We start from the raw sequence: 14626 nt of genomic DNA, 5'->3' as shown, positions 1-14626 counted from the left end.
TCAAAGCCAGCAGCATGACATCACAGCTTCTTTCTGATGTCTCCCTTACATCTTCATGGCTCTGGCCCCCCTGTGTCTCCTGTAGAAGAATTTCTGGCATTCCCATGGGTCTTGGGATTAGCAGGCTGATTTCTCTCTAGTCCTCACTTACCTACATCTGCTGCCTTTTTTACCATTATAGGTAACACAGTTACCTATTTTACCTAAAAAAATTTACCTAAATTTTAGAGATTTGATGTGCACAGCTCTACAAGGCCATCCAGCTTATTGAGAAAAGCAAACACCCTGGGAAATAGTCTATGTCTACAAAACCCTTTAGTACTCTGTAACGAGTGTTGGTCTGAGGTATTTACTGCTTGTCTGAAACATTTACATTTGGGAAGTTGAATATTGTATTGACATGTGTATAACTGTTTTTATCTAAGACATCTTGAGAAAATGAAGAAATGCTACCTTGTGAGCAGTGGGGAGCGCTACCTTTCTACAGAAATCCTATCAAAGTTTAAACTGCTGCATGGATCCCGGTGGACAGAAGAACATTTGAAAAACATTCAGATTGAGGTTATAAAACCTCTGCTTCTGTATTGGTAAGGAAAATAATGTGGATTAAAATTATTTTCTTTTATTTTTCTTAGGCTAGTTATAAATAATACCTTTTGTCTCATGATTATATAGCTGTGGAAACTTAAAGTGACCCATTTATCTTTGCCTTTTTTTGAAAAGCACTTATCTTTTAGATGCTTAGTGTGGTGGTTTGAAGAAGAATGGCCCCCATAGGCTCATATATTTGAATGCTTAGTCACCAGGGAGTGAAACTACTTGTAAATATTATAAGGATTAGGAGGTGTGGCCTTGTTGGAGGAAGTATGTAACTGGGAGGGGGGTAGGCTTTGAGGTTTCAAAAGCCTATGCCAGGGCCAGGCTCTCTCTTTCTCTTGACCTGTGTCTCCGGATGTAGCTCTCAGCTACTGTTCCAGCACCATGCTTGCCATCATGCTCCCTGCCATGATGAAATGGACTGACCTCTCACACTATAAGCAAGCCCCCAATTAAATGCTTTCTTTTGTAAAAGTTGCTGTGGTCATGGTGTCTCTTGACAACAACAGAACAGTGACTAAGACAGAAGTTGGTACCAGGAGTGGGGGTTTCTGTGACAGCCCTGCTCTTGCTGCTTGTTGGTGGAATGTGGACTTGGGGACTTTGGATTAGGAAAGCAGCTGAATGCTTTAAGCAGGGATTAAGGGGCCATACTAATAGGGGTATGGAAGAAAGTGGTACTACAAGCAATGTAAATTATCATGGCCCAGTTCAAGAGGATTCAAAGGGGAAGAATTTTAGTAAGTGGCCTAGAGACCATTTTTTGTGTTATTTTGGCAAAGAATATGGCTGCTTTTTGCCCTTGTCCCTAAAATCTGCCTGAGATTAATGGTGTTGGTAGAGTAGGTTTCAAGACAGCCTAGTATTGACTGTGTAATGTGGTTATTAGTAATCACTTGTATGCAGATCTATAATGAGAAGGAGCAAGCTGAAGAAAGAGAAATACAAAATGTACAGTTTGAGGAGAAAAGGAGCACCAGAAAGTATGATGGAGCTAAGTCCAGTGCTCAAGGAGAGAAAAAGCTTAAAGACAAGTCTGATGCTAGATGGAATAAAGGGAATGGTGACTTAAGGGCAAGATCCTACCCAGCTAAGCTTCCAACTTGGGGAAAAGAATTAAAGAAAAATGTAAGCAATGAAGGAAGGCATCAACAACAGAAAGCTAATAAAGATGTAATTGAACAAGGGGGCCATGTTTCAGTCCCAGCAAGTAGAGCAGAACTTGGCAGCTTTGGCCATGTAGTTCTGGATTTAGAGTTAAGGATACAAGAAAAAGGGTTGTGGAATTTCTCTCTATGGCTAAAGAAAACCACTGAGGCCAGGTGTGTGTCAGAGGTGTCCCTGAATGTAGGCCTAGAGAGGCCACTGTGTGAAGCTGTGAGGTGAAGCCTGGATTGTGTTGGAGACCCCAAGGTGTTAGAGATGCCAGAGTCTTGGGATATTTGTGAAGGAAAGCTGCAGACTGAATTCAGAACCAGTCCAAGAGAGAGAAATATGTTGCAGTCAACAAAACCGGAAGGAGTTGGAAATCTGGAGTATTTTGACGTAAGATAGAATGTGGAATTTGTCCTTCTGGTTTTTGGTCTTGATTTGTCTAGTATTTCCTCACTATGCTCCATTTTCTCCCTTTTAGAATGGCCATGTATATTCTGTGCCATAGTATGTTGGAAGTATGTGATCTGCTCTTTTATTTTGCTTTTATAGGGGGTTACAGTTAAGAGATTGCTTTGAGTCTCAAAAGAGACTTTGAACTTTGGACTTTAAAACAGTATTGGGACTCTTATAGACTATGGGAACTTTTGAAGTTGGACTAAATGCATTTTTGCATTATGTTATGGTTACAAGCTTTTGGGAGGCAGGGAGTGGAATGTGGTGGTTTGAATAAGAATGGCCCCCATGGGCTCTTGTATTTGAATGTTTGCTTACTGGGGGTGAAAGTAATTGAAAGGATTAGGATTAGGAGGTGTGCTCTTCTTGGAGGAAGTGTGTCACTGGGGGTATGCTTTGAGGTTTCAAAGTCCCGTGCTTGGCCCAGTTCCCCACCCCCACCTGTTGATTAGGATGTAGCTCTAAGCTGCTTCTCCAGCACCATGCACGCTGCCATCCTCCCTGCCATGATGATAATAGACTAAGCTTCTGAAACTGTAGGCCAGCCCCCAATTAAATGTTCTCCTTTATAAGAGTTGCTGTGGTCATGACGTCTCTTCATAGCAATAGAACAGTGACTAAGACACTTGGTGTGCTTGGGTATCTTTAGATGCATGGAAGGTTTGGCTGATCTCTGTAAGTACATCCCTGTACAGCTAACTGTATGATCAGTTCTCATAATGTGTGTGCAGTTGTTGGTACAGATTTGTCATCTCACTGAATTGTTTTTAGCACTTTTGGTAAAATGCTGTGATAACTCTTTATAGGCTAAAACCTGCTTCATTCCAGGGTTCATGGTTTAGTAGGAAACACTGTAACATGAGTTGCTAAACAGTCTTATTAATAGAAAACCCAGAGCCAGATGTTGGAGTGAAAGCCGAGAGATCAGAGAAACAGAATAAGCCAGCCATGTTCTTACCTCTATTAAATCCTCAGCCTCAAGAGAGAGACTTCCTGTTTACTCATGCCTTATATACCTTTCTGTGCCCTGCCATCTTCCTTCCTTCCTAGTGTTGGGATTAAAGGCCTGTGCCACCATGCCTGGCTCTCTTCCCAGTGTGGCCTTGAGCTCACAGAGATTCAGAGGGATCTCTTCCTCCCAAATGCTATGATTAAAGGTGTGTGCTGACCTCTATATTTAATACAGTGGCTGGCTTTGTCCTCTGATCCCCAGGCATGCCTTATTGGGGTATACAATATATTACCACATCCCCCCTTTTTTTTAATCTAAAATAATAAAGAAGGTATAATTAAGATAAGAAAAACTAAATACAATAAGTACAATAACTATATATAATATATACAGGCAATAAATACATCAACAATTACCAGTCCATTTGCATTTGACAGATTCAGAGAAAATACTCCATTATCTGATCTATTTTGGTGAGTCCAAAATGTACCTAATTCACTTTCTATCCTAACTTGCATTACCAACTGAAAGCTATCTTTTGATATCTTTCAAACTTAGACACTTTACACCTCTTTAGTGAGTTTCTGTTCTGAATTTGTTAACAAGGAAAGCTATAACTATAACTATCTAATCTTCAATTCCTTCAGAGACCTGAGAAGGAAATAATATTAACTGAGTAAGGAGGAAGTGCAAATACACGACTTCCAAATATTGTGAGAAATGACAGAAACAGCTAGCTGCCTGGACAGCCACCTGAGGTTTCTTTGCAATGTTGGGGCATCCATCTTTGACCTACAGGCCTAGAATATCTGACAGACTCATCTGTGAAGAAGGATTTTCTAAAGAGCCTTCCTACCTTGTCTTGGCAAGGATCAGCAGTACTTTCTTTTGTGTCCTGCTTGTCCATTTTGGACAGCATACTGTCAGCAGTCAAGGCAAGGGCACTTTCTTGCCCAGTGACTAACTTTTGCCACAATGAAAGTCAACTTCATAAGGAGTTTCTTTGATGCCCATCATCTTCTCTGAAATAGATTGGTGCTGGCAGGAGCAGCCATGTGTCATAAAAAAAGAAAAAAATCTGTTATTAAAACATCTTAAATTCCATATTCTATAAATCTCTGAAGGACTTGAAGATGATCTGTCTATCTAAAATATATTTCTGCTTGAACTTGAAAACATACCTAATATGACTACAAGTTTGATTGTAATGACTAACTACTAACCTGCATTTCTTTATTATCCTAAATAGTTGGTAATAACTTTCAAGGACTAGAAAATTGCATTGCATTATTAAATGAACTGCATAGGTATAATGCCTTGAACAAGATTAAAAATATGTGTACAGTATTTTCATTCTTGAATTTGTATCAATATACATAATTTGTATACAATATACAAAAATCCAATCCAATGTAAAATATTTAAATAGTAGTTGCCTTTTAAAAGTGGATTCAATAATCTACCTTTTTATTTTATCATATCTATATTCTTCCCCTTTTTCTTTTCAGAGTAGATTCAATAATATACCTCTTATCTATATCCTCTTTTTTCTTTTTCTTTTTTTTTCAAAATAAGAACTCTGAATTTAATCTCCTTTGTAATCAAACACCCTAAACAATGATAATTATCCATAACCCATTTAACGACCAAAAAACCACCCACCCCACCTCTTGGGAATGTGCGCACTGTGTTATTAAAATTATTTTCATGACCAAAAAACCACCCACCCCACCTCTTGGGAATGTGCGCACTGTGTTATTAAAATTATTTCCTGCTGTCTGAGGGTGAAGGCATCTTAAGGGGATCCTGAAAAGAAAAATTTGGGGTTAATTGTCAAGTCCTGGGATAGGTAGCTGTATCATTTGTTGTCCAGTCTCTGCATAATGCAAAAGTGTAGGGCTTGTCTCAAATCCTTGCTCGAGTAGTCTGTGAGGCTGGATCATCTCAGCTGGCCATCTCAAAATTGTCCTGAGCAGTTTGTAGTCCAAAGCTGATCCTTGGGTGGTGTTTGTCAGCTTAGTGGTGTTATCATCATCCTCATGGAATCATTGTTGTAGGGCCCCATCCTCTTCAAAGTCACTGTTAGACACAGTCATGGTTCCCTTCAGAAAACTGATAGAGAATCAAACCCGAAATCATATACAGAAAGTTAGATGAAGCCTTTTTTCTAGGATTAGTGCTCTATATGACCATTAATATCATGACAAAAGTTTATAAATCTTTTAATTTTAATTGTAAATCTTATAATTTTGATATAAAATTCATACCTTAAGAAAAGTTGTAAAGAGTCAAAATAAAACCAAAGAATTATGAGATTAGTGGCAATAGAATAGTTCTTTAATTTTGGTTTTTCTTCTGTCCCATATCAGGTGACTCTTCTGACATGATACAGAGATTTTGTATTTTATTTTAACAAGCATGCTTGGGTTTAGAGAAGGAGAGAGCCACACTCCAACTCCAAAGCCAGTTTTAATTTTTAATTTAACTGAGACTATATAAGGCCATTTGCATTATGTGTCTCTAGAGAACAGTAGAAACAAATATTTAGGAAGACTTATGAAATTTTATATGTGATATACCAATAGGCCAATTTACTCTTTTTCCTTGGGACATTTTTTTTCTGGATGATTCATCCTTTTTCTTCAGATATCTCATTTGTCCGGTGTTCTTCAGATTTTTTAGCCTTCATTCCCCCAAAAGACAAAAACAAAAACCATTCCCCAACCCTAACTTTTGGAAGGTTCCCTTTTGGCAAGTTATATCTGATTAAATGAAAAGCATTTGTTAATGTAATAAGTTAGTTTAAATTGAATGGTCATGCTGGTTGATGATCTATCACCTCTTCTAATTAAGAGGTCTCTCTTATTCAACTAGAACCTTTATCAATTTTGATGGTATCCTTAGCTTTTCTTCTCCTGTAGAAATAAAAGCAAAACCTCGTCCCCAACGTAAAACATATCCTGGTTTCCATTCTGAGGTCAGCACATCTTTAAAGTATATAGGCTGATTTAATTCTGTAGTTTTTTTTCTATTATCCAGTGTCTCTCTCTACAGCTGTTGTTCCTTTCTCATTAGCATTGAGAAAAATCAAAGTTAATAGAGTATTATGCAGTCTGTTTCTGGAGGTTTTTGTTACTCCTTTCTATTTCTTTAGCATATCCTTTAAAATTTGATTTGAGCTTTCTATGACTGATTGGTCAGTAGGATTGTGTGATATACTTGTAATATGCTTTATATTATAATAAGCAATTTTTTTCATTTTACCAGAGACATATGCTGGAGCATTGTCAGTTTTAATTTGTACAGGTATACCATTGATGGCCATAACTTCGAGTAAATGTGTGATTACAGAATCACAGAGCAGTTGCCCATTGAAATCCTGAATAGGTATCAATAGTGTGGTGCACATATTTCAATTTTCCAAATTCTACAAAATGAAACAAATCCATCTGTACATCCTCTGAGTACCCTTTGGGTTATATCCTGCTGATAGTGGAGTCTGATTGTAAAAAGAACAAGAAGGGGGCACTGGAGAGATGGCTCAGAGGTTAAGAACACTGGCTGCTCTTCCAGACCCAGGTTCAGTTCTCAGCACCCACATGGCAGCTTACAACTCTCTATAGCTCCAGTTCTGGGGGATCCAACATCCTCACACAGTTTGTGTGAGCAAAAAACCAATTCACATAAAATAAAAAATAAATAAGTAAATAAAAAACAAAGGACTTCAGGGAGTCTGAAGTTAAAAAAAAAAAGAAAAGAACAAGTAGGACATTTCCTTAAAATTTCTTTGGCTTGTTGCCAGGTTATGGAAAAATCCTTTTTTAAACCCTTACTTTTAACATGATATTTTTAATGAAATTCTGAGGCCTCCAGGACATTTCCTATCAATAGTTTATTGATCTCCTCATTACCTCATGCTAGAGAACCTGGCAGACCCATGTGGGATCACATATAATATGATATCTTCCCTCAGTATTAAAATTCCTGTAGGAGAATGCTTAGAGGGTAAAATAACCAAAATGCAATCAAGCTTTGGATCCAAATGATCTACATGTGCACCCTGTATTTTCTTTTACACCAAAGCCAATTATTTGTCAGCTTCAGCTGATAATTTTCCTGGATTATTTAAGTCCTTGTCACCCTCTAAGTTTTTGAACAAATTACTCAGTTCAATTTTTTACCTCAATAGCAGTCCATAGATAAGAAATGTTTCTAAATAATCTTTGAAAGTCATTAAGAGTCTGTAATCATTCTCTCTTAATTCACGCCTTTTGGAGTCTAACTTTTTGTAGACCTATCTTATATCCTAAATAATTAATAGAATCTCCTCTTTGTATCTTTTCAGGAACAATTTGCTATCCCCAACAAGGCAAAATTTTCTTTACTTCTTTAAACATTCTTTCTAATGTATCTGCATTTGAATCAGCTAGTAAAATATCATCCATGTAATGGTAAATTAAAGATTAGGAAATTTTTTACATAATACTTCCAACAGCTGTTATACAAAATATTGACACAGGGTTGGGCTATTTAACATTCCCCATGGTAGAATCTTCCATTGATATCTCTTGACTGGCCAGGAATTATTATAAGCAGTTACCATGAAGGCAAATTTTTCTCTGTCTTTTTCTTGTAAAGGTATTGAGAAGAAACAGTATTTTAAATTGACAACTATAAGGTTATCCTTTAGGTAACAGAGTAGGCAAAGGAATTCCAGATTGTAGAGAGCCCACTGGCTGAATTACTTTGTTAATTGCTCTTAGATCTGTTACCATTCTCCACTTACCAGATTTCTTTTTCATTACAAATATAGAAGAATCCCAAGGGCTGGTTGATTCTTCAATATGCTGAGCATTTAACTCTTCTTGCCAGCTGTCCTAAGGCCTGTAGTTTCTCTGTTGTTAAAGGCCATTGCTGAACCATACAGGTTTGTCTTAACCATTTTAAAGGTAGGGTTGTTGGTGTCTTTGGAAGATCAGCAGCTGTTGTGCCCTGTTCTTGTACAATCTGGATGGTTGGTGACTGTTCTTTATAATACCTTCTAATATTTTTCTCAGAAATATCTGTTAGTTTATGGTTTGTTTTAGAGACTGGAGGAATGTTAATCTGGGTATTCCATTGTTGTAATAAATCATGGCCCCCTAGATTCATAGCTGTATTAGCCACATATGGCTTTAATTTTCCTCTCTGTGTTTCTGGCCCTATACATTCAATCCATCTTGCACTCTGTTTCACTTGAGATAATGTTCCAATCCCTAAAAGCTGAACATCTACCTCCTGAAGAGGCCAATTTGAATGCCAGGATTCTGGTGCAATTATTGTTACATCCACACCTGTGTCTATAAGACCTTCAGTGAGAACATTGTTTATTTGTATTTTTAATTTTGGTCTTTGTTCATTTATAGAAGTTTGCCAAAAAATTCACTTTATGGTCTCTACTGAATTTTTTGTTCTCTCTTCCATATCTGTCACCCCAAGAAGTATGGTTTTTTACAATAGGCATTAGGTTATTTAATTGCTCTGGGAAGGGGTTTCTTCTACGATAGCAGGAAAAGACTGAACTGAATTTGCCATGGGGGTCTGTGAGAGGCTCCTCAGGGAGTTTCCTGATGGCAAAGGCAAAGGATTACCTTGTCTGTCCCTGTTGATTTATATTTGTTAGTCCAATGTTTCCCTTTACCACACCTTATTCCAGAAGGAGGGTCATTCTGTTGATATTATTTCTTGAAAAAATATTGTTTCTAGGAATGTCCTGTTTACAATCCCTTTTTAGGTGACCTTTTTTACCACAATTGAAACACCTGACATTACTAAGTTTCTTCAAACATAAGGAAATCTCCTCTCCTATCCAAGCATCATCACAGTCATGAGATTCAATATTAATTGTATCTCAGATCCATTCATTCAAGGGTGCTGATCTTTCCTTTAATGGCCTAATTATCTTTCTGCATTATGCATTAGCATTTTCAAAAGCCAGAGATTCAATTATTATCTGTCTAGCTTCTGAATTTGGCATCATTCTATTTACTGCTGAAGATAGCCTTTTAAAGAAATCTGTGAAGGTTTTCTTTTGGGCTCTGCATAACTTTTGTCAATGACTCAATTTTCCTTCCTACTTCTCCAATTCTGTCCCAAGCATTCAAGGCTGCCATTTGGCATAAAATTAGGGTATGGTCATCATATTAAGATTGCCTTTGTATATCAGCATAATTGCCTTCTCTGCAAAATTGATCTTGGGGAATTTCCATACATTGTTGCTCAATGGTCTTAGTCTCATCTTTCCACCAGGTCCTCCATTGTAACTGTGCACCAGCTTCTAGGATGGCTGTGACCAAATCTTTCCAGTCTTGAGGGATAATTCTATTAAAGTTGAACACGAGTTTGACATCTGCTTTACAAATGGAGAATGCACACCATATGAGACTATAGCTTCCTTGAATTCCCTCAAATCTAACATTTGCACAGGAGTCTAATCAGCTTGTACACAGTCTTGAGCATTTGGCAATTCCTGTAGGTTACTGGATAGATTAAGGTTGGCTGTTTGAAACCCCTAGGCTGTTTCTCTGTATCCGTGTAATGCAATGATGAGATTGGCTCACCTTTAAATTCCTCTGTCTGGGTCTGAATTTCTCTATGATTTCTTTTAACAAATTTTTCTAAAATTTTTATCTTTGCACTCACATTAACCAACTTTTATAATGATAAAACAGAAATGATCAAACAAATAATATTTATAATTGACATTACATCTATCCTATTAACATTAATTATCCTCATTTAATTGTTCCATTTTCAGACCACCAAATGTGTTATCAAACAGAGACCAAACACCTTCCATTGTAAAATTTTTTACAATGGAAAAATTAAAAGGGAAAGATTCTCTTTTAACTAATTTCTCCTTTTAAGATATCTTCATTGACTCACCAAGTTTTGCTGATAGTGATGATTCAGATATGAGGCTGACCGCTTCTCTGTAGAGCAGTAGAAGCTTGAGCAAGTTTCAAGACAACTACCTAGTGTGGTAGCAGTATGAAATGGGGATCCAGACAGAGCCCACAACCCACTAGGAGAGAAGAATCCAAAGAGACTACAGCCCACGTCGGGTGGAGACTGCAGCTGTTCGCTGCTCAGGCCTGAGCCCCAGGAAGTGGCTTTTTAGTAAATTTGTGACACAACATTGGGTTGCCAGATGTAACAGGAAGTGCTACACAATCTTATTAATAGAAAACCCAGAGCCAGATATTGGGGTGGAAGCTGAAAGATCAGAGAAACAGAACAAGCCAGCCATGTTCTTACCTCTACGGAATCCTCAGCCTCAAGAGAGAGACTTCCTGTTTCCTCACGCCTTATATACCTTTCTCTGCCCAGACATCACTTCATGGGATTAAAGGCATGTGTGCTTCCCAATACTGGGATTAAAGGTGTGTGCCACCATGCCTGGCTCTGTTCCCAGTGTGGCCTTGAAGTCACAGAGATCTAAATGGATCTCTGCCTCCCGAGTGATAGGATTAAAGGCATGTGCTACCACTGTCTGACCTCTAGTTTAATATAGTGGCTGGCTCTGTCCTCTGATCCTCAAGCAAGCTTTATTGGGGTGCACAATATATCACCACCATGTGAAATGAATGTAATAAGAAGTGTTGGGACTGCACAGGGTACAGAGAAGTGGACACAGTGGAGAAAATATCTGCCAGAGAAGCCCAGCATGTGCTCACTGTGGTACATTTGATTTGATGATGTTGATGTTTCTAACATCATGTAGACTCCACTATCACCAATGTCACCTACCAGCTTGTGTTTGTGATGACTTTCACTTGTATTTTCTCACCTACTCGTGCTGTTCTCTTTCCTTAAAAATGATCCTGGGGCTGGAGAGGTGGCTCAGTAACTAAGAGCAGAGAACCCAAGTTCAGTCCCCAGCACCTAGATTTCAGAGGGCTCCAGTACTCTCTTCTGGCCTCTGTGGGCACCTATCCATCTGTGCACATGCAGACAGATACATAAATAAAAGTAAAATAAATCTTGAGGCACACAGAAAGGTATAAATTGTATTATAGGTGGTTCATATATACACACCACCCAACTTATCATTGAGTTTCAGAAAAATTGTCAGGATAGAAGAACTCTGGCTCTTTAATTTGTTTTTATTATTTTTATTATGAAAATATTTTTGTGTTTGTGTGTGAGTATGTGCACATGAGTGCAGTGTCCTTGAAAGCAGGAAGATAACATCCAATTCTCTGGAACTGGAGTTATAGGAGTTTGTGAGCTGCCTGGGGTGAGTGCTGGGAACTGAACTCAGGCATCCAAACAAATAGTACAAGGTTTTAGCTGCTAATCCATCTCTCTAGCATCTCTTTTCAAAATTAAACATCTTGTTTTGAGATAATTATATATTTATACAGTTGTAAGAAACAATCCAAAGAGATGATAAGTGTGTTTTCCTTCAGTGATAGTGTTCCTGCAATGTCAGTCAGGGTTCTCTAGAGGGACAGCAATTATAGAACTCATCTCCCTATATATAGAGAGAAGAGGGATTTGTTAGAATGGCTTACAGGCTGTGGACTACTAAGGATAACAGAATTTTCCCAAGTTCCTACCCTGAGAAAATTCCTCCCAGAGTCCTGGGAAAGATGCTACATATGACGTGAGGTATCTGAGGGAAAGGAATCTATGTACACTATGCTCTTTTGTACATTAACTTTATTCCTCTATGAAAAAATTCTATCTATACAGCTTCAGCTCTGTCCTCACATTCAGCTCCTCTCTGTGCCCACTTTTGCTGTCCTCATAGTTTTAGTAAGCTCCTATGCTTTTGACCTGATCTTCATCCTCTGTTCCTTCATCCTCCATCTATCCTTCCTGGCTCCTTACCCCTTGTCACTGGAGTTTTCCTGTGTCCACCCGGCTCCTGCAACTGCTCAGATCCAAGTAAACACAGAGACTTATACTACTTATAAACTATATGACCATGGCAGGCTTCTTGCTAGCTAGATCTTACATCTTAAATTAACCCATTTCTATAAATCTATACTTTGCCACGTGACTCATGGCTTACCAGTATCTTTACATCTTGCTCCCTCCATGTCTGGCTGGCAACTCCTGACTCAGCCTTCCTCTTCCCAGAATTCTCTTCTCTCTTTGTCCTTCCTATACTTCCTGCCTGGCTACTGGCCAATCAGTACTTTATTTATTAACCAATCAGAGCAACACATTCACAGCACACAAAGCGATATCTACAGCAACCCCTGGCTCTGATAAACTCTACGAGAGATCTGCTTTACCCACTATAGAATCTCTGACTTCACCTCTCTCTGGCCACATGATTCTGTGTTTGCCTGTGGAATTCTGCTCCTGTCCTTATTGCACCTGGTTATGCAAAAAGCCCTATTGTCCTTAGTCTATTGCTCTGTAATGCCCCTAAGCTTGAAGGCAAGTGAGGATATGAGCTTCATTTGCACAAGATATGAAGCTGTGAATCTGCAACCTGCTTGTCTCCTAGGCTCAGCAGGGGAGTTATTTTACCTAGGGGATCTGAGAAAATTTAGCTGTTTGCCAATATGGTCTGGGAGTGTTTGGGCACATAAGAATTTCATAGCAGAAGACAGCTGGAATATTAAGGCTCTATAACACCAAATATTCCATGATAAATGGCTTCCCATTTGACAGACCCTTGGCTGGTCAAAGTAAGACTTTAATACACAGCTGAATCTTCATAATATATTCTTGCAGCCCACAAGAGTCTAAGACATGAAAGTGCAAGAATACAGTAGTTGTTCAGTCCATAAGGCTGGTTGTCTCAGTGGGTCTTCTGTATACACTGGGGAATCCTGGGGAAGTCAGCTTCAATGCCAGTGAGGAATGACTAGCTAGCTAGAGCAAGAGCAAGCAGGCTAAGGGAGCAAGCATCCTTCCTGCACATCCTTTATATAGGCTGCCAGCAGAAGGTGTGGCCAGATTAAAGATGGATCTTCCCACCACAAAGATATGGATTAGAAGTGGGTCTTCATACTTCAAATGATTTAATTAAGAAAAAAATAATCCCTCTTTCCTTCCGTGGCCATCACTGGACAGAAGCTGCTAAAACAAAGTTCAATCCCTTTGTGAATTCTGACCAAAGCAAGAGCTACAAAAGGCATTTCAATGCATCTTCTCATATTGGAGGAAGATCATGTCTTCCCCTCTTTCCAGAGAGCTCAGACAGAAGTACAATGTGCAATCTATGACCATTCGAAAGGATGATGAAGTTCAGGTTGTCCAAAGACACTACAGCAGCCAGCAAATTGGCACAGTGGTCCGAGTGTACAGGAAGAAACACATCATCGACATCGAATGAGTGCAGCGAGAAAAGACTATTGGCACAGCTGTCCATGTGGGCATCCACCCCAGCAAGGTGGTTGTCAGGCTAAAGCTGGACAGAGACCACCAAAAGATCCTGGAAAGAGAAGCCGTGTCTCAACAGTAGGAAAGGAGAAGGGCAAATACAAGGAAGAAATGATTGAGAAGATGCAGGATTGGAGGCATCTCATATACAGCTTTCATTAAAAACTGCTTAAGTAAAAAAACAAAAATTCCCTCACTGGTGTACCCAACCATTTGAGTTTTAGTTAATTCCAGTTGTAATCAGGTTGACACCCAATAATAGCCATCATAGTAGCACAATATCAAAATGAGTAAAATCAGCATTGATGTACCTATCTTTTCCACGTTTCATCAACGTTACATGCACTCATTTGTGTGTGTGTATATTTAGTTTGATGTTATTTTATCATTTATAGATTCATGCATGTCTGTCAAAGTCAAGACATAGGATGTACCACAAGTGAGCCTCATTCTGCCGTCCCAGAGCCGCACCAACCTCCTCTTCTCCTCCCTCCCCAACTCCTGGAAACCATCAGTACAAATTGTATAACATGTACTCTTTTGGCACAAGCTTTTCAAGATTGGCATAACTCTCTCAAAGTGTAGCCAAGCTGTGTGTATCAACAGTATGCTCTGTTTATTTCTGAGTTGTTTTCCCTTGTGTGTATGGCCAGTCACTCATTGAAAAACATTAGAGAGTTGTTTCTGCTCTCTCTCTGATCACTAGATCTTGAGAATAAAGACATGTAAAACCACTGTACGTGAGAGCTTATATGATGATGCTGTCTGATAATACAGTGCCAGTTTAGAATTCATGGTGGACTGTCCTATTATACTGGAGTTCATAGAGGGGCTCATCAAAGATTAATGCTGTGAGTGGAATAAGAGCCAGTTAAAATGGTAAGGGCAGCAGAGAATTGTGGATCCATATGAATACACTTTAATGATGTGAATCAAGAAATTGAGGGGGTCTATATTCCCTGAATACTACATGTAGGAGTTGAGAAGGTGCTTGTGGACCCACTTCCTATTAACACACAAATAAGAAATAAGTGAAAGTTCAGGAGCATACTGTGGAGCAGCCACACTGACTGCATGGTTTTCTGC

At 38.8% G+C, this 14626-nt stretch overlaps 1 protein-coding gene and 1 pseudogene across 1 annotated transcript in view; both read left to right on the top strand.

Moving 5' to 3' along the window:
* Positions 1-14626, top strand: part of Rgs22 (regulator of G protein signaling 22) — a 137807-nt gene that overhangs the window by 45044 nt on the left and 78137 nt on the right. Inside the window, 1 exon segment of the mRNA XM_052747618.1 lies at positions 426-587. Coding sequence (XP_052603578.1) covers positions 426-587 — 162 coding nt within the window.
* LOC128116386 (60S ribosomal protein L26-like 1) lies at positions 1262-13702 on the top strand (annotated as a pseudogene).

This window comes from Peromyscus californicus, unplaced genomic scaffold, assembly GCF_007827085.1.
Source record: "Peromyscus californicus insignis strain IS unplaced genomic scaffold, ASM782708v3 Scaffold_20__1_contigs__length_68692818, whole genome shotgun sequence".
In the NCBI taxonomy this organism is placed as follows: Eukaryota; Metazoa; Chordata; class Mammalia; order Rodentia; family Cricetidae; genus Peromyscus; species Peromyscus californicus.
This window is presented reverse-complemented; position numbering and strand designations above follow the sequence as displayed.